Source organism: Struthio camelus, chromosome 5 (genome assembly GCF_040807025.1).
Source record: "Struthio camelus isolate bStrCam1 chromosome 5, bStrCam1.hap1, whole genome shotgun sequence".
Classification (NCBI taxonomy): domain Eukaryota; kingdom Metazoa; phylum Chordata; class Aves; order Struthioniformes; family Struthionidae; genus Struthio; species Struthio camelus.
In genome coordinates this window covers 55,624,189-55,646,040 of record NC_090946.1, presented here as the reverse complement: position 1 = coordinate 55,646,040, position 21,852 = coordinate 55,624,189, and the positions used below count along the sequence as shown (strand labels likewise).

At 36.5% G+C, this 21,852-nt stretch overlaps 1 protein-coding gene across 2 annotated transcripts in view; it reads right to left on the bottom strand.

The window, feature by feature from the left end:
* Window positions 1–1,580: 1,580 nt before the first annotated feature.
* The window catches only part of BRMS1L (BRMS1 like transcriptional repressor), a 24,886-nt gene continuing 4,614 nt past the window's right edge, over window positions 1,581–21,852 (bottom strand). The window contains exons 2-10 of one of the 2 annotated variants that reach the window (XM_068946471.1): window positions 17,586–17,676; window positions 14,728–14,855; window positions 13,098–13,177; window positions 11,450–11,546; window positions 10,991–11,074; window positions 8,212–8,276; window positions 6,863–6,902; window positions 5,837–5,963; window positions 1,581–1,756 (exon numbers count right to left, since the gene is read on the bottom strand). In XM_068946471.1, the coding sequence (XP_068802572.1) occupies window positions 1,681–1,756; window positions 5,837–5,963; window positions 6,863–6,902; window positions 8,212–8,276; window positions 10,991–11,074; window positions 11,450–11,546; window positions 13,098–13,177; window positions 14,728–14,855; window positions 17,586–17,676 (788 nt within the window). In that variant the 3' untranslated portion in view covers window positions 1,581–1,680. Of the gene's footprint in view, window positions 1,757–1,968; window positions 3,571–5,836; window positions 5,964–6,862; window positions 6,903–8,211; window positions 8,277–10,990; window positions 11,075–11,449; window positions 11,547–13,097; window positions 13,178–14,727; window positions 14,856–17,585; window positions 17,677–21,852 lie in introns of those variants that run through there. The other variant, XM_068946470.1, reaches the window with a different exon arrangement.

The following is a 21,852-nucleotide window of genomic DNA, read 5'->3' as shown; positions in this document are numbered from 1 at the left end:
CTCTGGAACATAAACATACAAGCCTTTTCTATACTTGTATAGAAAGTTTTGTTTTGTTTTGTTTTTAAACTCAATGCCTCTTATTCTTTATTTCCTTTTTCATACACTGTATCTCAAGGTATAAACCATATGCCTGACATCTTTTTCCTTTCATTGCTTTATACATCTTAACACTATTTGTAAGTTAAAGCAACACTTCTGAGGCTTAAAAAGCATTACTGTAGCAGTGCAAAAGATAAAGCAGATGGATAACAGGCTAACATAATGTCTTTACTTCAGAGGACCAAACTCTACCCAAGACACCTCTGGAATTTTATGACAGAGGGAACAAGCCAATAAAGTGTTTAAGTATTATAAAGATATATATAGTATAAACTAAACATATGGTTTGTACATGAATACAGAATTAACCAATTATCATATAAGAAAATAACCTTTCATATCTTTCCAATCGCATATAAAGAAGTGATTATGTGTACATAATGAAAAGCCATAGCTCAGTTTATTTGAAATCTCGTTATGGGACAGGTAAATCCCAGCTGTCTGATCACTAACACATACTGCTGCGCTTGTTACTGGCCCTGCTAATAGGAATAACGTGTATTCAGAATAAAGACACCACACTCCAATCCTGTGTTCAATCAAATTGCACAGCTGCATAAAGCAGGAGTTCTGTGCTCAAAGAGATTATTCCTAAGGCTATTTCTAGTCTAATCAGCTGCAGCCAGTAGGGTACAGAATACAGGTGAGGAAACAGCTAAAAAACTGAACAGGTTAGCGTCCCCAGCATGCCCAAAATATAGGCAATGAAAATGCTGCAAGAAACATTATTCCTCTATTAAAAACTCAGCTATGCATGTAGGCAAGGCTTAACAGATAAGTTTTTTTTTTATCCCTGAGCTGGGCAAAGCTAGCTTCTAAATTTAAAACACTAATAAGTACTTAAACCTTCTTCTTCTCTACCTACGTATCTAGCACTGCTGAACACTAAATCTCACCTATAATCACAGTGGCCATTCACCTATCATATTTTCACATGTTCTCCCCACTTACACAGCATGACCAACCCAAATCAACTGGTCTTGAATGCTACTGATTTAGATATAAGTCAAATAAATAAATAAATAAAAGCAGCATAGGCATTTTTTGTACTAGAAACAAGTTTGGAATTTGAGTCACTCATTTAAAATAAAGAAATAGGAAAATTAAAATTACTTTCAGCCAATACTTGAACTATTTCCTTAAAATTTTTGTCTAAGATCAGGTACTTAAGAAGTTGACTTAATTTCCACTGCAGATTTTTTCCCCTCCTGTCAGCAAATTCAATTCTATTCCAACAAAAACAACTACAGAAAAAAGTATTAGCTTCTGGGATAAAACAGGACTAGTTCTACCCTACAAAAATATGAAGCAGAATAATCAGCCTAGCTAAAACAAATGTAAGTAGTTAAGTTTTTCAGTATTTGGAGTTCACATTTGCCTATACTAACCCTTCAGCATCTTCAGAATTACCGCACCCTTACTATGCATTTACATGTTCGAAGCGATACGCTCTCATTATACCAATAGATGGGAGTACAAGGAGGAGAAAAGAAACAAACAGTGAGACCTTGAATACCAAGACTAATGAAGAGATTACACCTTATCTTGTTTAATATAAACTTTTTTGCACTCTCTCTTCTAGAGCACAGGCATTCTTGACAGCATTAAGCTTGCTTTATGAACATCAGTGCAGATTAGTGCTTCCATAAAGTTCCTGAAAGAAAAAAAAATTTGAAAAGCCAAAAAATACAATATACACACACACACAGACTCAAAATGTGAAAAATAAAAAAAAAAGTATAAGTCAAAAGTCATTTAAAAAGGTTTACGCTTTCTGAAAACTTAAATATTCTCCTCTTTAGGATAAGGTACAATAGCAACTCCAAGAAGACTAGCAAACCAAACAGCAAAGCAATAAACAAGATGTCCACTACAACATACCATTTATTTATATACTAAGTTAAAAAATACGAATATTTTATTACAAAAAGTTTATCAAACAACTGTATACATACAGTTAATATTGTTAAAAGCCAACATGTAAATTGATACTTTATGTACATTTGATTAATAATGTCATGTTGTAGAAAAGCATCACTCAGCAGAAACTGAAGTCTCATTTCTGACATTTGGCATTTGGAAAGTAGTTACCACCCTGCACTAGAAGAGACAAATAACATAGGAATAAAACATTTATACGTTACAATAAAAATACTTATTTGCTGTGATCATTTAAAGCAAATGGATGCTTTCTTTCTCCAAGAAGAGTCATCATAAGTGGAGATTAAAGTGCACATAACAGGTTAATAATTCTTCAGCAATCCCACCTATCATTCTAGATGCTCCAAGCACGTCACAGTAACATTAAGGATTTAGGACTTTTCTCCGTGGCTTAAACAGGAAGGAATTTCAACTTTTGAATGTTTATGAAATAATTATCATGTACAATAAGATGAAGTAAGTTACAGAAATCTGGAAAATAACGTTTGGTGAACAAGTCAGTGTAAATTTGCCCAGATACACAATTTCTGGGGAAATACTTTCCTTCTGAGAAGATTCATATTTTATAAAACTGTGGACGAAACCAGGAGAGCATGCAACAATATTTATTTACATAACCACCCCAGCAGTCATCCTTTGTGGGCCACATATAGTACAGGCTGGAGCTACACTGACTACTTTACGCATGAGATTTTGCTGGTAATCTACGAGGGGGTGGGGGAAGCGGGGGGAAGAAAAATCACCAATGGTTTATTTACTGTAGGCTAGGGTCCTGAACTACAAAAGTGCTCCTCAAAAACGTAGCTTAAAATATTGGCTTTGTCTCATTACAAGCAATATAGTAAACCTTACAAAATGTGACACAGTCAGTGCTAGCAGAACTGTCCAGGGCAACAATTTTAATAAATCTGTCCGCTTGGGATGAAAGAATCCTTATGCGTGTTACAACTCTTCTAAAGCAACAGCTGAACAGGCTAACTTTTCATCCACATGAGAAGCATGGCATGCTCACTGAACTGAAAACAAAACAAGCTGCTGGTAATTGTGGACATCGCTTTTATCACACAAACTCATCACCAATGATTAAAAAAAAAAATCTTTTTTTTTTCTCTTTCAGTTTACAAATACAACTTTTAATGAGAAGCTCCGAGCCATTATACTTGCAGAGCAGACTTCATATCTTAGGCACTGGACCCAGTTTAGAGGTAAAGTGTCTGTCAACATGATTTAACGTCCTCAGGTTTCTGAAGGCCATCCATATGAAGTTTACATACAGCACTACAAACACACATCAGATACTGCTGTAAATTTATGAGGAATAAAAAACACTATGAAATACAACTTTCACCCCATGGCACATCAAGCATGGCAATACCACTTGTTTCATATCTGGTTAGAAATGGTCAGTTGTGATTATGCTTTATTGAATATTTTCCTTTCTGTAGTTGAGAAATATATAGCTTGGACTTGCTTCCATCCGATCTTTTAAACCAAACTTCATCATGGTTAATTGTTGTTATTATGGCACTACAGGAAGTGAGGGAAGAAGGAGGAGAAAGTGGGGAAGGGAGAAAAAAAAAGAAGAATTTAGAAACAAAATCATGGTCCTTATAAACTAAAATATAACCTCAAAACTGCAGCTGCACTTCTGAACAGTAACTGAAAACATGCATTAGCTGTAAATGCTAGGCTCAAGAGATACTGGCTCTGTTTTAAGGACAGTTTTAACAGAGTTCTTTAGTAACTGTGTATCTTCACTTATCTTCAGGGAAGGTAGTTAACAAATTTTCATCCAACCTTTTTCTCTCCTCCTACAAGGAGGCATCTACATTACAACCACCACAAATACTTTAACTGGTTAGAACATTCATCCTTCTTTTTTTAAAGGCTACCCATATTAAAAAGTAGACCTGCTCAAAAACATACCACAGGAAGTTACTTAAATTGGAAGTATCTGGAAAAGAGTTAAACAGATTGAAATCTAAGATTTATAGCAAAAACAAAGCCGTAAAATATACGTACTCAACTGTCAGCCACTATACTAAGATCAAGAAAACAAACACACACACAAAGGCAAAACTTGAATAACTGGACTAATCTGAATCATTCCTGCAAGGAACACTTCTTTGAGTAGAGTTTACAACGAAAAAGGCTCTAGGCACACCAATTTTCTTTGTGGACTCAGTTTTAAGGATCAAAACTGTAATTGAAAACTGAAAAACAGATTGAACTTGGATAGTGCTAATCATATAAACAAGGAAAAGCACTGTATTTTCAGTACAATTTACCCAGATTGAAAATAGCTACATTTCAGAGTCATCTGGTATTTGCATACTCTGTTCATAACAGTTATCCAGTGCAGAGCTGCAAAGACAATGGATAATTTCACAGTACAAACTTGTTATTTACACAGCCTATATCATAAACACAACTGTAACTTCAGATTATTTTAGGAGCTGTATGTTCAACATAACCATAGGCATTCCTGCTGATACTCCTGTGTGGAGAGTATTTTCTGATATTCACAAAAAGCATCAGGCCTTAGGAATGTTATAGTTACAACTAGTTATGAACCTGTAAAAAATTAAAATACATTTCCAAAAAAACTCAAAAACCAGTAAAACAAGGAAGAGAATGCTGCAAGTACTAGACGGATATTAGGTTTATCAAGAAGGTGGTAGATTTAAAAAAAGAGAGAGAGAGAAAGAAGGAAAGAAAAAAAAAGAAAGTGTTTTTCCACAAAAATGTGCCTATAACCGGTGAAGCTGAAGATGCTGGGGATGCTAAAAGCTTACATATTTTCAAGCAGAGATTAAAGCAATTAATGGAAAAAAGATCTATCACAAATCGACCGTGACAACACTGTGTCCAGGAAATCCCTGAACATCAAAAGCTGCTGAAATCCTGAAAGGCTGGGAAGCTCCACTATATGCTTACACTGCTAAGCATCAGCTTTTGGCCAATGTCAGACACAGGATATTGGGCTAGGAAGGGGATTTTTTTGGGGGGGGGGGAGGGGGGGGCTTGGGCACAGTACCACTGCTATGTTCTGCAAAACTACTTCAGATTTTTATTTTCAAAAATATATATGTATTATATATAGTTTACTAAAATGCCTTTCTGTTTCAGCCCTGAACAAACACTGAAGTTACTCAAACAGAATCTGATCCCCCATACCATACACAGGGAAGAAAAAAAAAAGTCACCTTTATAGTAAACTACTGCTAGATGAAGTTAATGCTCTCTAATTTACGTTAATTTTCATTAAGGAACAGCTCAGCCATACCTGGATAGCGGTTCATATTTACTCAACACTCTGCTCTTTGACTGATTTGCCCCATTCAACAGAAGACAATACATACATTTCCCTGATATACAAATACATTTACTTTAAACTACTGATTTAAATATAAAATTTGCCAAATTTAGAAGTTGGATAAGCAATACAATACAGAGAAAATACATTGAGATACCTTAAACATTCAATCAACTTTGCACCGTTATATTTATACCTCTCTTTACAAAGTTTCTCTCCAGGAAAGGTAAATGCTGTAAAAAAAGTTTCCAATTGCTTTATTTCTGAGTATCAATCAACTGAAAACAAAGTTTCTCTTTAACAGTAGAAAGTATTTTTCCACAATTAAATATTTTCAAGATGGTTAACAGCTCAAATTCTCAGGGCAACAAAATCCCAAAAAGCCAGAAAATTTAACCAAAGGCTATTCAGAAACTAGTAAGAGATTTAGAAACTTAGCAGCACTGTACAGAGATGTATGAACTGAATAATCTTTACCTTGTAGGACATTCATCTTTCTTATCAATGCATATCGTCTGTCCACGTCCATACCACTCTCCATCATAATAGAGTCTTCCTTCTTCAGACCTAGCACTGTGTAGATGCTTTTCTAATTTGACAGGTGCTAAAACAATCAATAAAAGTCACTTAACTTGGTGACTTGGTCAGTTAGGTTTATAAAAACACTTTCAGTTAGTTATTTACATACAGCATAAACAGCCTTTCATTGTCAAAAGTAGCCTTTAAAAATTAAATCAATACACCAGGAAATTAGAAGATACGTTCTTATTCCCCATCAGCTATATAAGTTATATATCCACTCTCAGAAATTATCTTCTCTCCAACCTTCTAAGATCTGTGATGCGAATTTTCACAAGCAGTGATATAGACAAGTCTTCAGATAGCAGAACCTGAAAACTTTTCATCCGTGCACTGAGCCATTTACCATAACACGCAAGTGGTAATATATGACTAAAAGAAATACACCATCTACTTCTCTCCCTTTTCCTTGTTACTCACTACCTCCAGGTAATTATTTTACCTGGCATTAAAGTGCTTCTTACCTCAGTGCCAAATATCAGTTACCACTCTTTCCCTTAACTCTGCTTGTTCAGGGCCGTAGCTTGCACTGAATGTAAGCAGCTCTTAAAATGTTCCTCTAAGGTCTAGATGCTCTCAGTTTTCTGCCCTACACTGTGTAAACTTATGTTTGCACCTAGTAAGCATATCTTACGAAAATAACTGGTGTAACCCACTTTTAATGTCTTTTTTTTTTTTTTTTGGTAATTTTCCACAATTCAGGTGGAATACATAACCTGTCATCTACTGATATATAAACAAATCACCAGCAACCCAGCTACAAGTCTGAGCACCTGAGAAAGAGCAAAGAAGAAAGCCAGATGCTCTGGTTGCCTCACCCCATCTTCCAACAGCATACCAGGCTAAAATAAACATTATCTGCCTAGATGCAGTTTGCACTGCTGCACAGGCAAGTTCTGTTTTGTGAAACCAATGTCCACTTACGTTCTGGTTTTACTCTGTGTGGCCCCAGTGTAGCCATTGCCTTGAAACACAAAAGAAGAAAATAAAGTTAGTCTGCATGCCTAGTCTTTTTTTCCCTTTAACTGCCAAGTTCAATTATGAAGTTCTGTTGCAGCATAGCTCAAGATACCTCCTTTTACATTCCAAAATATCATCAGAACAAAACTTGCCATAATTCTGATTCTGAAACAAGAAATGCTGTATGAACAACCTACTGTGTGGATTCATAAATTATACTTTTAAGCTCACACACTTTTTCCTCATGTGAGGTGTGGATCACAGTATTAAGTAGGAAAAAAAAAAACCCTTCCAAGATCGGATATCTTTATTGCTTTTAAACAAATTCATAAAAAGGTAGAATCCCAACAGATTTTGCGTTTCTTGCTGTTGTTTTAAACCATGTCAAACAACAGCTAAGAAACCTAAAGGAAAAGATATTTTGTGTCTGCTCCTCTGATGCTATCAGAAGAGAAGAAAGTCAGACAAGTTTTCATGCAGGCATCATATTTTACTTTGTTTAGGAAATATTTACAAATATAAAATAGGACTGAAAGAGACTCAAAGCATTCCCCAGCAAGTTTCATAATTCACATGAAATAGCTTGCTGTTCCAGAAGTTGAGAGACACTGATTTTTGCTAGAGTACTAGGGGAAATTTTCTGGTCAAGCAAGGCAAGAATAGCATTTAATTACACAAGATTAACTAACAATGTGATAAAGAACTGATGAAGGGACTGTGCACTCAAAAGTTGGTTTATTTTTTCAAATGTATCAGTTGGTCAAGCAAACTTCTCTTCCTGTAAACCCCAATTTTCTTATAACCTGGGAAAGCTACAGCTAAAACTTTAGCATACCAAGAAAATCGCATGAGAGGTCAAAGCACAGAAATCTTGATAAAATAAACAATTTACTAAGAGAAAGTACACCATACTAAATTCAAAAACCTTAATTTAAAACAAAGTCCTACGAAACTGCTGAAGAGTTTCTACCCAGGCATTTCAGACTATATAGAGTCATGACAGTCTTGAAGTTCTTTAGGATCAGTTTATGACAGAAAATTACAGGCTACCTGTTTTAGGCATAACTTCTCCCATCCCCTCATCAGTTTCTTCTGTGTGATTTGGGTTGAATTGGAAAAAGTAACAATAACATAGCTTGAACTGGAATCATTAGCTGACCATTGCAAAAATAAAAATCTGCTTAGAGTGCTGATTTTATTAGTAGCACATTTACATATTTGTAAGAGGCAAAAGGACTGAACAAAACCCCAAACAAACAAAAAAACAAACAAAACAAAACCCAAAGCTACTGGCATTCATCCTTTCACCTTACCTTCCTTATTGTTGTCCAGTCTTCAAGTATATCAAGGTCTTGTAACATATAAACTATATAGGGGCGTTGAAAAGTTAAGGGATTCTCTTTTAAACAGCGGTAATAAACTATCCTAAAGATTGTAGAAAGATGTTAATAGCTCTATTCTGCCAGTCGTTCATGCAAGGAATACCTACGTGAAGCAAAAGCTTGGGGCGGTGGCGTGGAGGGGAGGTGCCTCGGAGTCATGCGACTCAGTATACTTTAAAAGTTAGGAGGGCTAAATAACACATGCATATATGCTTATACTACCGGAACTCAACTTAGGGATAACAAAATTAAAAACTGGAATACAGCCATTCCATCCCTGACAGTACCAAAAGCATTCTATTTACAATACTACAAGTTAGAATTCAAATTCATTGCAATTTCAATATGCCACTGCAAATCAGCATCTATGCTAGTATCAGTTGCATTAAAATTACCATTTTTACAGCATTCTGCATCATATTTCTTAGGGATAAGAGTGTAAACAGTGCCACATCTGAATATCACATATTCAAAAATCAATAAAGTTAGTTCAAGGAAGGGGCTTTGGCTTATCAACTCTACAGTACAAATTGTCTATCAGAGCAATACATGCATTTCAGAACAGAACTACATATAGCATAGCTATTCCACTACACCACTCCTCAATTTTTGTTTCTCCTCACTTCATCGCAGAAAAACAATTAAAAAAAGTTGGGGTCATGAGAGCGTCAAGAACGGAAAGTTAAAATTAAGAATATTTAGCCATTTTAAAATATGCTTACCTCTAAGTAGCAAAGAATTACAAATCAAAAGCCATGTAAGATTTCTAGCTCTTTCTTGTGCACATTTCTGAATAAACCGACTAGTCCAAAACTATTTTTAAGTCATAAGCAACAGCAATTAATTTGTTCACGGCAAAGGATTTTTCATTCATATGAGTTGCCTGAATTTCTGGGTTTTCGGGTCTAACACTGTATTAATATATTATTTCCTGTTTGAAAGTTTATTCTAAAACAGGAAAGTAGTTCATAATTCACAGAATCTGATACTATTTATCTTGACATCCTAACAACAAGGACGACTGAGGCCTAAAGGTACACTTTCGTGCAACTTGAAAGTGAAGTTACCAAGAGCTGAGAAACTAAGCAGACACTTACAACACTTAACTTTGAGTACTAGCTAAAAAAGTATCTCCACTAAACTGAATTTATGATATATCCTAATTAAAAACAATCATTATTAATTATTATTTTGATAAAGCATCTGTCTGGGACGCATTCCAATAAATCAGCCATCCTGATTTAGAGGGTCCCGGTCAGAATACACATCAGGACACATATGAGAACAGATACCAAAAAGCGTAAGAGTGAGTGAGTGACTGTGTTATAACAAAAGATGACAATTTTTTCTGAAACTTCTTCCTTCCCACCTTCACCTCTCCATTAGTTAGATGATCTTGCCAAAATAGTAGGATATTTTGGAGCAGCTTAGCAATAAAAGTGGCCTTTATGCCCCATTATGGCAATATTTTAGAACTGGTCATTTTTAGGTAGTGTCCAGGATTCAGGAATCTTCTGAACCATCATATCTCCATGCAACAGAAAAAGAGGGATGTGGAGGAAGGGAGAGGGAAGAATGCTCAGGTTGCAAAGGCAACTCCTTCTTTCTCTGGAGAAAGACAACACCGTCTCCTAGGTGTTATATTTTATTTTCAGGGTGACACCTTAAAAAGTTTCAACCGCACTGCATGCTCCTTACCAGCTATGAAAAAGTTATCAGTGCAATATTCTTAAATACTATACTCATCCTACCTCAAAACACTAACAGTCCTAGTTCTTGGAATTTAGAACTTGCTATCAAAGCCAATTTAAAGGCTACAGAATTATTCTGAAGTAATAAATCCAGTAAAGATCTCCTGGCAGGAAAAGCTAGGCCACACAGGAGAAGTTACACAAGTCAAGGGTTTTTTTGCAAACATAATGCCTAGTTTTTTCTGCTTTCTCCTTGTACCTGATTGTCAAACCCAATCTTCATTACACCAAGAGTACATCTTCCACCAAATTTAGTCTTTTAATAAAATCAGACTCCAGTAATCAGAAGTTACTAATTACTAATTCATCTCCAGAAGACCTTTTAGTCTGAGGGTTACCACCCTTTTGTGTCTTCACAAAGGGAAAAATTACATATATATATATATATATTTTTTTTTTTTCCTCCTATCTTTAAACAACAACCTAAACCTTTCTGTTCTGAACTACTTCTCCCAGATTGCTTGCTTTTCAGGAAGACAGCTGGACTGCGCATGCTTCAAGATATATCCTTTATGAAGCCTTCCTTAGTACATGCAGTGTAATTCAGAGCTCTGAAGTTCTTCCTTTCCAACTCACCATATTGGAAAAATGACAGCAAATACTTATCCAAAAACATGAGCCAAATCACCTCTATTTCTTGAAAAGCTGGAGAAAAACATTTTTATAAATATTCTCTATAGTGAAACCAGTACTTAAAAAGGAGAATCTAAATTTCAATATTCAGAACAGGATGTGTTAACTAGGTTTCTTTCATCTGAAGTAAGCTAACATCTGACTTCCAAAAAAACACACAGCAACAAAAAGAACCCCCAACACATAGTTTTGGGAATTCATTATCACCTACTATCATATGTCATTAGTGACACACGTAGTAAGACTAGCTGTTCAAAAAAAAAAAGAAAAAAGAAAAAAGAAAAAAAACACTACTAGAAAGAACAGTGACTGTAGTAAAAGGATATCTGACACAACAACAGGTTTCTTTTTGTCTGGACTGAATGGATCCTTCCTTTTCTTCCTGGACTGCAGTTCATCATTCCATAACTCTGAAAAAGACAATAATAAGAATGTGCTATGAATCAGAAACATCTGGACATCTAGCTCTTTTTACAGCAAAAAGATTGTCCAAAAATTGAAGGCATCAGATCTTCTGGTGAGATGCTGTTTCTTCACAGGAAGAACGCATTGCATGATTCTGCAGTCACAGATTAACACTCTCAAAACACACAAGGGATGCTGACAATTACTGGACCAAAGTTCGTTTTAAGGTTAAATTCAGTCCCACAAAGTCTATGGAGCAGTTCTGAACAACATCCTACTGGATAACCACTGAAGCTCTCCAGACATACTAACTGCACATTCAAGTAATCAGCAGCTACCAGAAGATTAAACAAAACAGAAATCTTTCAATTTTCATGCACCTGAGGTAATGTCAATGCTATGCCTGTCTTCTTCAAGTCTTCTAATCTTCTCCTCCAGTTCACTTTGTACAGTATCATACAGTAGAAGCTTTTCACTCTTAAAAAAAAAAAAAAAGGTAAGAAGGCATTTTTATGCGACTAAGTTCTATCATCCAAATATATATAACATGGTATGATACATCAGAAGACAGACTAGATTTAGGTAGAAGTTTTCAGAAGCAATAAAATATATGACATATCTTTCTAGTCAGTTTCTTAGCTTGAGATCCTAGATCCTTAAAGACAGTGCATTAACTTGGCAAAAACATATTTATTTTTAATCAGCTATCAATAGCAATAATAGGTAAATATACAAAGCATGCAGCTAGATCTCTAAAATAACTTGATATTTTGACAAAAATTCAAAGTAGTTTCCTTATGGGTAGCAAACATTTATTCACAACTGTAAAGTAGTAAGTCCTTTGATGTCAAGTGCATCATTAGCATCTTGTATCTACAAAGACAAACGGAAATGTACTCACATATGAGCTTTCTACAGCATTTAACATATTCTAAGGTCTCTGCCGTCCCTAACTGTTTCAGAACAAGAAAATCAGCTTTGTGTTACAAGTGCTCTCATTTACGGACCACCATATAAAACTGGCAACAAAATTGCACACTACCTGCACAGACCAGTCACCTTTTTAAAAGCAGAAGCTAAAACCTCCAACCTCTGTAAACCAGTGTCTTGGCCTTAAGCTGAGTTACGAGCCTCAAGGAAATAGAGCTACCTAATCTTTCATAAGCTTACATATTTACTAAAACTTAAGTAGGAAATGCATTTGACAGTTACATTGTAAAGTTCATTTAAACTCCAAAGACCTCTTTTTGAATATTTTTCAAGCCCTAGGTATAGGAAGGAAGTAATGAGTGGTCCTTCATTAGACCTCATGCTTTCCCAAGGTATCAAGAATATGGAAATTATTTTACAGAATATGTGTATATCCTTGCTTCATTGGCATATTAGGAGCCCTGGACTTTGTTTTCTTCTGGGTGGATGATTGTATGCCCACATTTAAGCAACTGTAATGGGGGGCTGAGGAGGACTGTGTTGCATATTTCAAGATCTAAGTAGCTATGTTATAGGATCACAGACAGATACATATATTTGTACTAGGGTATCCAGTATCCAGATGCTTAAATAGAACGGTTTATGTTCATGAAGAGAAACATATTTTTCCAGTAACTGCTTTTGAAATGACAGTTATATCACTAGCTGTTCAAGATATCATAAAAAGACTTAATAAGACTTTTCTTTTTCCTCTCCAAAAATGCAAGGTGTTTTTTGCTAAAATTATGGTAGACATTTTAGTTACTGTTCTGGGTAATTACTATATAATGACAGATTGTGATAATATTTTTAACCTTTAATAAGATCCTATTAATGAAAACTAAGAACCCTCAGCTATACTTACATGCAAAGTCAAACTAATATGAAGCTACTTTTGACATGCTTTCAACAATTGCTGTAATGAACTTAAATATCAGAAGACAATTGCATGAAAATAGCAAACAATAGCAATACTAAAACACTTACACTGAACTTTGAAAGTTTGACACAGTAGAAGATAGATGAGACCAGCTATCAATTTAAAGTACCTGGCATTACCTCACAGTGCTGTCGAGACGCTTGAATTTCACATTCGTACTTGTTCTTCACAGATTCCAGACAAAGCTCTCTATAGATACCTATAATCAGACCAATATCTGATTCAGAATTCTCTTTCAAGACTGCCTGCACGTCTCAAAATATGCATATACTAGAAAACACAAATATATTATATTAGGCACGTACAGGGGCTGGCTACTGTAAAGAGTAAATAGCTATATAGAAAACCACAAGTAATCTCCTAAGTCTGAAGATCTGAAGGAAAATAAACGCTATTTATGCTTCCCCCCCGCCCCATCAGTCTACAGATTGTATCAGCTGTCATATTAAGCTTGCAAAATAGGTCGATTTCATATTTCTGCCCAGATTATCCTGGGTTTTCAAATACAAGAAGTACTCAACAGCCTGAACACAGACCTTAGTGCTGTCAAAGTTTTGAATCAGGAGAACCTCAAATATTCTGGCTCTCCATACCTACCTACATGAAAGTACTGACAGACAGTCACATTTAAAACTGAAAATCAAAAGCCTGGATTAGGCTTGTTTTCATGTCAAACCGTCTGGGAATTCTCTGTGAAGTCTGAGAAGGCTAACAAGGATTGAAAGAGTGTCAAGTAAATTTGGGGTAGAGATCTTAACACCCAGAAATTCTGGGTCCCCAGCCGAAGCAGGGAAAGCTATATGAGGAAGACAAGGGGTAGGAGAGGGGGGAAAAAATGCAATAGACCAAAAGACTTCTAATTCCCTTCACAATCTGAAGGCAAAAGCACCAAGGAAGAGATACTGAGCAGCACTGAAGTAGCAACAGTATTATGAAAAGCATAAGCAGGCTTATCATTTTCCAGTTTAGTGGCACTGTGCTTCTGCAGGATCTCTTAGAAAGGGCATTGGCATAGCTTTTCTGGCCAGACAAATCATGACTGTCTGCCTTTGGCTCTTTGATAGCCTGTGTTAGGTAACCCCTAGACAGCTGAATTACTACAAAAGGAGTCAAACTATGGCATTTACAATAGGGCAGTACAGAATTTGTCTTCCTAGAATACTGCCATTCCATATGACTATATGGTTGTGTTCCAGAAGAATAAGTAAGTTCTTGTCTGCTTCTTCTACCAGCATAAGAACGTCAATAATTAAAACCCAGCTTAGATAAAACCTGCTACCGACAGTTTTCTTCCTTCTCCAGACCGGGGCCGGGAGATGGGAACAGAGGAGTAGAGAAGAGAGAGACTAGAAAAGCAGGAAAAAGCATCTAAGATGATAAGAATGAACTGTCAAGCGCTCCATGAGATGACAGATACACATCTTCTCATTTCATCTGTGACAAAGAGGAGCAGATCTAATCCCAAATTTTCTGACTAATTACAGTGATCACTGGTTTTAATGCAGCAATTTTGTGCTCACTGTGCAAAGAGAGCCAGCCATTAAATGAAACACAAGTACACTATATTTTTGGTGTGACGTTATCAGGTAACTCACGCAAAGAGGCAAGCAACTAAGCATTCTGACTTGGAAAATATCTTTAGTTTTAAAAAACATTCCTTTAACAATTTGGGGCGGGGCGGAAACAAACCTTACAAATGCATAGCAAATTTAGGTCATTAAAACAGAAACACTCATTTAATATGCCTACCTGCCACCTTTGTTCGGATTTGCATATTTTCTTGTAAAGCTGCCAATGGTTCTAAGTACTCGGGTGCTTTTCCAGCTATGACCTCTTGTAGTTTTGCATCCACTTGGCTTAATCTTTCTTTGTAAAGTCTTAAAACAATAATAAAAAAAAAAAAATCCAACTTTACTTAAGAGTAAACACAAATTAGAAGAAATACTTTTTAACAGAACTATTCTGCATATGTTTATTAATGCTACAGCACACCTAAAGAAGCAAAGAAATTTAAGGTTTGTTACCATTTGAATTTTCCAAACCATATTTTCCTCCTTTAAACAATATTCCTCATGTCTATTAAGCCCTTCTGGAAAATATGTGCAACCAAATCAGAAGTGTAGAAAATAAAGATAAAATGAAATGCATCTCCAGCTCTAAGGAGGAAGAAAAATGTATACAGCTAATAAGTGTATCATGGAGCAGCAAGTAAATTAACATGGAAGAGGATAGGAGAGGATGTTACAATACATAAGAACAATGGGGCTTATGTCATGGTAGGGAGAGGTAGATGTTTTGTGGGTAGAAATTCCTGCTCACTTCTGCACTCATGTATTTGCTTCCACCCTACCATGAACCAAGGGAAAAAACAGGCTGGTTCTTACTAAAGCAACCCTCATTGCAGTGAAAAATCCACATATCACATACTATCACAACTGTCATGCGATAACTTGTGATTGACATCTATTCTTACCAAATGGACAGAGAGATGTTATAAATATTTATATTTTACCTGATAGTCATTCTTCCTATGAAAACTGGTATTTACTGGCAGATAACATGAATAAATTTGCTTGAATTTTGAAGAATTTAATTCAGTATCTATTACAAGCATTCCAACCACAATAAAGCTCCATTCTTTACAACGAATAACTTAAAATGTTATATAGCAGAATTATCAATGTGGTAAAAATGAATATAGGAGGATCTGACTATGTGCCTTACTATCAAAAGTTGTAGCATTAAGGTAACACATAACATAGTTGGTATATGTTCAAGAACACAGCAGATCTTACCCATTTACACAGTTCACACTTTTTGGGCGAGGGATGCCGTCTTTTTACTTGTTTAACGTGCAAAGGTAAGTTATGAACTATATTGGAAAAAGTTCATGTACATTGATGCATGCAGACCTACTTGAAAAATACTGCTGTTCACCTGCCACCAGCCTGATCATTGTTTTACTTTGATGACAACTCAATACATACCTAACCCAGCAACAATCAAATAACAATCACCTCCCTCCTCAACCTGCAGGCTGTTCAAGCATGATATACACTTTATAAGACTCGCAGTCAACTGACATAACTTGCAATTGATTAAAAAACAATTTGCTGGCCTCATAATCCTATGAGGGCATCCTACGCACACTGCAGTTGACTTAGAGCAACAGCAGAATTATCTGCAGCTAGAACTGCATTGTGCACAAGCACTTGAACTCTGTTTTGCTGAAACGGAAGAGACAGGCAACTGTTTTTCTCTCTGCTGTCAGTCATGACTAAACACTTCACTGATTATGCATCTTTTTCTTCCTTCCCAATATAATTACCTCCACCCTCATGCCTGCTCCTTCCTCTCATCTTTCTTCCCCCATTTTAATGCTCTTCCTTTTCCAATATTCCCATCATCACAGTTCTTCCCGCCCCTACAAACACCCCAATCTCTCCTGAACAAAAAAGTTGACAGTTTTTCAAATGGCAAACCAGTCCGTATTGACTGGCTCCAACACTCATCAGTTGGCTCCGCAGTTATGGTCTCATTTCCCAGGTTGCTCCATGCTCAGCCAGATCAGAGAAGGACGGCAGGCCCATTTTCTCCATGCACTGGAGCAAGCCAAAGAAATAGCCTGCTGGACAATTCTTTCCAGATCATATTATACAGACTTTGCAGTGCCCTACTATGCCAAGCAAGCTGTACACCCTAGTTCTCTTGTAGAGAAAACTATCTCACAGTACAAATACTCATTTGAACGTAGTGACATCAGACTAAATTGTCTATTTAAAAAACAAACAAACCAAACACCCACCCCCTACCTCAAAAAACAAACAAAAAAACCCACAGCCCAAGATTAGACAAGGTTTCCTGAAAGTTTCACTTGTCAGATATCTGATTCAGTTAGTTGCCAAATTCCTATCAATTTAATTTGGAACAGATGCATCTCACTGGCTTAGGCATATCTGAAAAAAAAAAAAAGCTTAAATACATACAAAGGTCTCACTCTAATTCAAATGAGATTCATTTTCAAGTAACTATGGGCATTCATTTCTTCTCTACTGACTAGATGTTAACTCTGAATGATGGAGAAATGATGACAAACTATAGACAGAGAGCCAGTAGAGTCATCATTTTCAATATTGGTATACAGTTTGTGGTAACCACAAGGACCTTCCACTAGTACAAGCTATAAAAACTGCTGATACATTGCAAAAAACCCTGATTTTTTACTTATCAAAGGTAGTGCGTGGGTCTGCTTAGATAAGTCCTACACATATGGAAGGATAAGAAGGATCTTGATAGACTTCCCCTGAAAGCACAATTTCTTTTTGCTAAGTATTTTGAGGCAACAGGCCCATACCAGCCCTTCACAGCATGGCTTCAGAACCCTTCTTACAGCAAAATAACAAAAATTATATTCATTCCTGTCAGAGCCCCACAGCAGAAAAAGCATTCTGGAGCAGCTGCCAGCAAATCATTTCAGGACTCCCAATGCTTATTCTTCTCTGATAGTAGCATCAACAAATATGAAAGAAGAAACCCTTACTCCTTGCACACAATATTCTGACACAGTGAATCCTCAAATGAGACATTTAAGACATGAAAATACTTACTGATCTTTAAGGTCTGTAAATTGCTTTTCAAGATTGGACATTTCATCTAAACACTCCATTCTTCTTCTTTCACAGTCCTCATCATCCATTTCTGGAGGGGAGAGGGAGAGGGAGAGGGAGAGGGAGAGGGAGAGGGAGAGGGAGAGGGAGAGGGAGAGGGAGAGGGAGAGGGAGAGGGAGAGGGAGAGGGAGAGGGAGAGGGAGAGGGAGAGGGAGAGGGAGAGGGAGAGGGAGAGGGAGAGGGAGAGGGAGAGGGAGAGGGAGAGGGAGAGGGAGAGGGAGAGGGAGAGGGAGAGGGAGAGGGAGAGGGAGAGGGAAAAGTTTAATTGATTTGGAACAGTACAACCAAATAAACTGGATATTTTGCTTCTAGTGAATTTGAATCAACTCTGAATTAGCCATAAATAAATTATCCAAAAGAAGAAAAGAAAATCAAGCTAGCTAATGAAATTTTAGCTTTTGAAATGCCAGAAAGAGATTAGCTTACAGCAAATTATTAGATTTGTCTGTCAAATGCAAAGAAAGAAATTTAGGTCTAATTCTAGAAGAAACCCCATAAGCAGCAATTTTTCATCCTCAAAACAGAAAACAAGGTCATTGCAAGGCTTAATTTAAATTGCATGACTAATAATGCAAAGTGTACCTGAAGAGCATGTGAAACAAAAATTAAACATTGACGAGCACATCAGAAAAAAGGCAGCATTAAGCATCAGAAGTTATTAGATGCCATTGAAGAGTTAAGGGTACCCTGACTTAGTAGGAGCAAAACCAATCCCTGGAAAGTACGCACAGTTCAAATGTTATATTTGTCACACATAATTCACAGTTTTGCTTTATTAATATCCATTTAAAAGAAAAATGTAACACTTTGGTTTCATCCTATTCAACTTTGACAGTTCTTTGAACCTGAAACATTCATGTTGAAAAATCCAAAGTTCATCTTAATGACCATTTAAAATGCTTGCGTTTTTAATAATACAGTTCTTAACAGCAAAATCTGTAAAGTCTAGAATTCTGCAAAAATTTGATTTTATATGCCATTGTGCAGCAAGAGTAACTAACATCAGATTCTTCTAGAGTTTGTTTTAATTTTACAATCCTGAAGTTTTTTTTAGGTTTAACTAACGAACAGAAGTGCAAAGTATATGTTTTAAAACCAATAAACATCCGCTTTTTGGCCAAGATTTTTGCCACTTCCCATATAGACATTTGATGTTACTAAACATCAGTTATTTCCTCCACAGCTTTTCCTTAGGTTAGGAAACAGGAAAATCATAACTGTAGTAAAAAGTGACAGTACCCATTCACTTTCAGGCAAGTGCTTCAGAAAGTTGAGCTAAAACTTTAAGTTTAGTTTTCTTTTTTCAAAGGAAGCATTATTTGCCCTTTTTCTTCCTTTTATGATGAATTAGGTAAGTTAAAAGTTGGGTGGGAGTTCCTCAAAACCAAGAATTTCTTGTTTCTTTGCTCTTCACAGAGAATCTCACTGCTGCTCTTTCTTAGATTTACCAAAGCATAAAAGGAAAGATATCTCAAGAGATGTATATAACAAGCAGCCACCATATAGTGGAAGCGAAAACTGCTGAATGTGAGAGACATGCATTTTTCTGCTGCATCACAGTAAGCATGGGAAAAAAAAAAGTTTAATACTAAAATTCTGTTCCCATCAAGAGCTGCCAGTTTATGTGATATCAGCGTACTCTATGCTCCATTAACCACAGTTCTTCACAATAAAGATTAAAACTAAGCTACAAAATTCTTCCGTGTCCCCACCCATCCTCCACCAATCTTGCCCCTTTGATGTTGTGTTAAAAAAAGTTGTTTAAGCCATATTCAGAACACAGAGACACCCCCAAATTGCTTTATAGCTGCAAGATCTCAATGAAAAACTAAATACGTAGCTCTCTATGGTCGTAGTGCAACTAATTATCTATTAGCAAGAGAAGCTATGCGGAAGAAAGAACTATAAGAACCACACATAGGAAAAGCCCTAAACTCCTGAATCTCATAACAGCAGTCCACAAAGGCAGCAGTGAAACATTTTGTTTTCATACCGCTAGATCCGCTATCAGTCATTGCACAGTATGAACGTCACTCTAATGGCTGCAGTGGTGCTGATGGCAGCAGGCCACATACTCAAGCCAGAACTTCTTCCTAGGCAACCTTGTATCTCTCAGGAGGAGTCTCAAGTATTCTTGGCCAACTGCAATGAGCCAGTAAGTTACACTGCATAGCCACGCAAGCAGGAGCTGGGCCTGACCTGGTGCAAACAGGCCACGTTTGAGAGGAGAGGCTGTCCTCAGGAGGCCACATCCAACTAAGCCAAGAAAAATTGCAGCTCCTGACAGAAAGGGAAAGAGGGATCCGGAACGAAGTAGAGACAGCCTGGCATTTCAATGGCATCTAGATTCACTCTTCTAGACCATCAAAATTCTGAGCTCCTCCAGGGCTCCCCTGCTCCCTCAGTTTAACAGCTTTAAGCTGCTCTTATACTAATTACAAAAAGCAGCATTCAAGTCTTCATTCTTATTGTTTTGCAAAAGAGTATGGCAATTTGTAAAGGCGATTAGAAAGGAATAGCTTCAGGGCCTGCATATCAACTCCCTGACTTGGAGGATCTGATAAACTCAGATTTTCCACTCAAACTTCTTAATGCATGACGTTTTCTACAAACGCCTTTTTATTGAAATTATCACAAGCTTTTAAGAGGAAAAGAAACACATTAGACCTCTCTGCCCAGATATAAAACCTAACAGGCAGTGGAGAAGTATTTATTTGTATTGCTGTAGCACCTAAGAGTCCAAGTCAGAGACCTCTTGCAGTTCATCACATTACAGTCAAAAGAAACAAAAGATAAAGACAGCCTTCACAAAGTTTTAAAATATGGTATAGCCTGAAGCATTTGAAACCAGAAAGAGCAAATTTAAAGACAAAACTTCAAAAAAAAAAAAAAAGTTTAATGCTTGGTGCACTGGGAGTGGCAGGGGAAGGAAAATATCAGGCCGTTGAAAGACCATATTTCAAATATAGTTTTCAAAAATATGGTAGATTCAGAAACCCCAGAATAAGACTGAAAATCAGATTAAAGAGCAAAATTCCATGTGGTGTCCAAAGTAATACTCAAGCCAAAATTGATTAGTTAACTTTTAACTTGGCCAGATTTACAGAATGTGGCAACCATGCAACTTAAAGTTGCCTAAATCAATTTACATGCTATAAAAATAAAGTTTCTCTAAAATTTGAAGGAACCTCCTCATGAGGCTAGACAGGAATGAGCGCTGTGACCTTGATAGTTCTCCCACTTTACTCTCAAGCTCTAATACATCCCATATGTTTCCAGCTACACTTAAGGATCTGAATATGTTTCAGTAAGTAACTCATTCAGAAGTTTTGCCTTAAATGAACATGGATTTTGTTGTTTGTGTATTTTTAGGGACTACAAATCAAAGAAAACAGATTAGAAATTTTACCCTGCAGTAAGAAAAAGATAATGTAATTGTATCTGAGAGCACAGCCTGCTCTTGCAGATACTGAAATAAAACATAGCTCTCATCTCCTCTCAGCTCTGCATACACTGAAAAAACATTTGACTCTCTATCTGGAAGGCTACATTCTGCCTGTAATGGAAACTGAATGGCAATTCATATGCTAAAAAAAACCAAAAAACCAAAAAAACCCAACCTTTAATTGTTTCACCTCTGTTCTGCCTATTAGCTATTTCCCATAAAGATTCATAAAATTATGAAGATTTTCAGAGATCTGAAATATCTTTAATAGACCATTCCCCAGTACTTCTTCCACAAAGCTTTAAACAACATACAAATTGGAAAACATGCAGTCCTGAAAGTGAGAGGTTTTAAGATCAAATCTCATGGCTTTTCAGTTGAAAAATATCTATCACTACAGATGAGTCCTCATTTTACATTAAAACGCTAGCTATTAGGCCCAGACTGTCTCAACATTTCAGAGCTCCCATAAAGTTTCACACTGCGCGAAGTATTTGGGGCAATTTTTACTAACTTCCAAAAATCACAGTAATGCTTTTCCTACTATATCCAAGTAGTCCAACTCAGAGTAACTAGGGCAGCCTAGTTTAAAGGCAAGAAAGAAAGAAATGGTACTTAAAACGTAACAGTGCCTAAAATAGCTTTTCTATAAGCTGTGGCCTACATAAAAGCGTTCCACAAAATGTCCAAATTCTCATCTGGGATGGTCAGCATAACTTGTGGTTTTATTCATCCCTAAAAGGTTATTCTATACCCTGGTC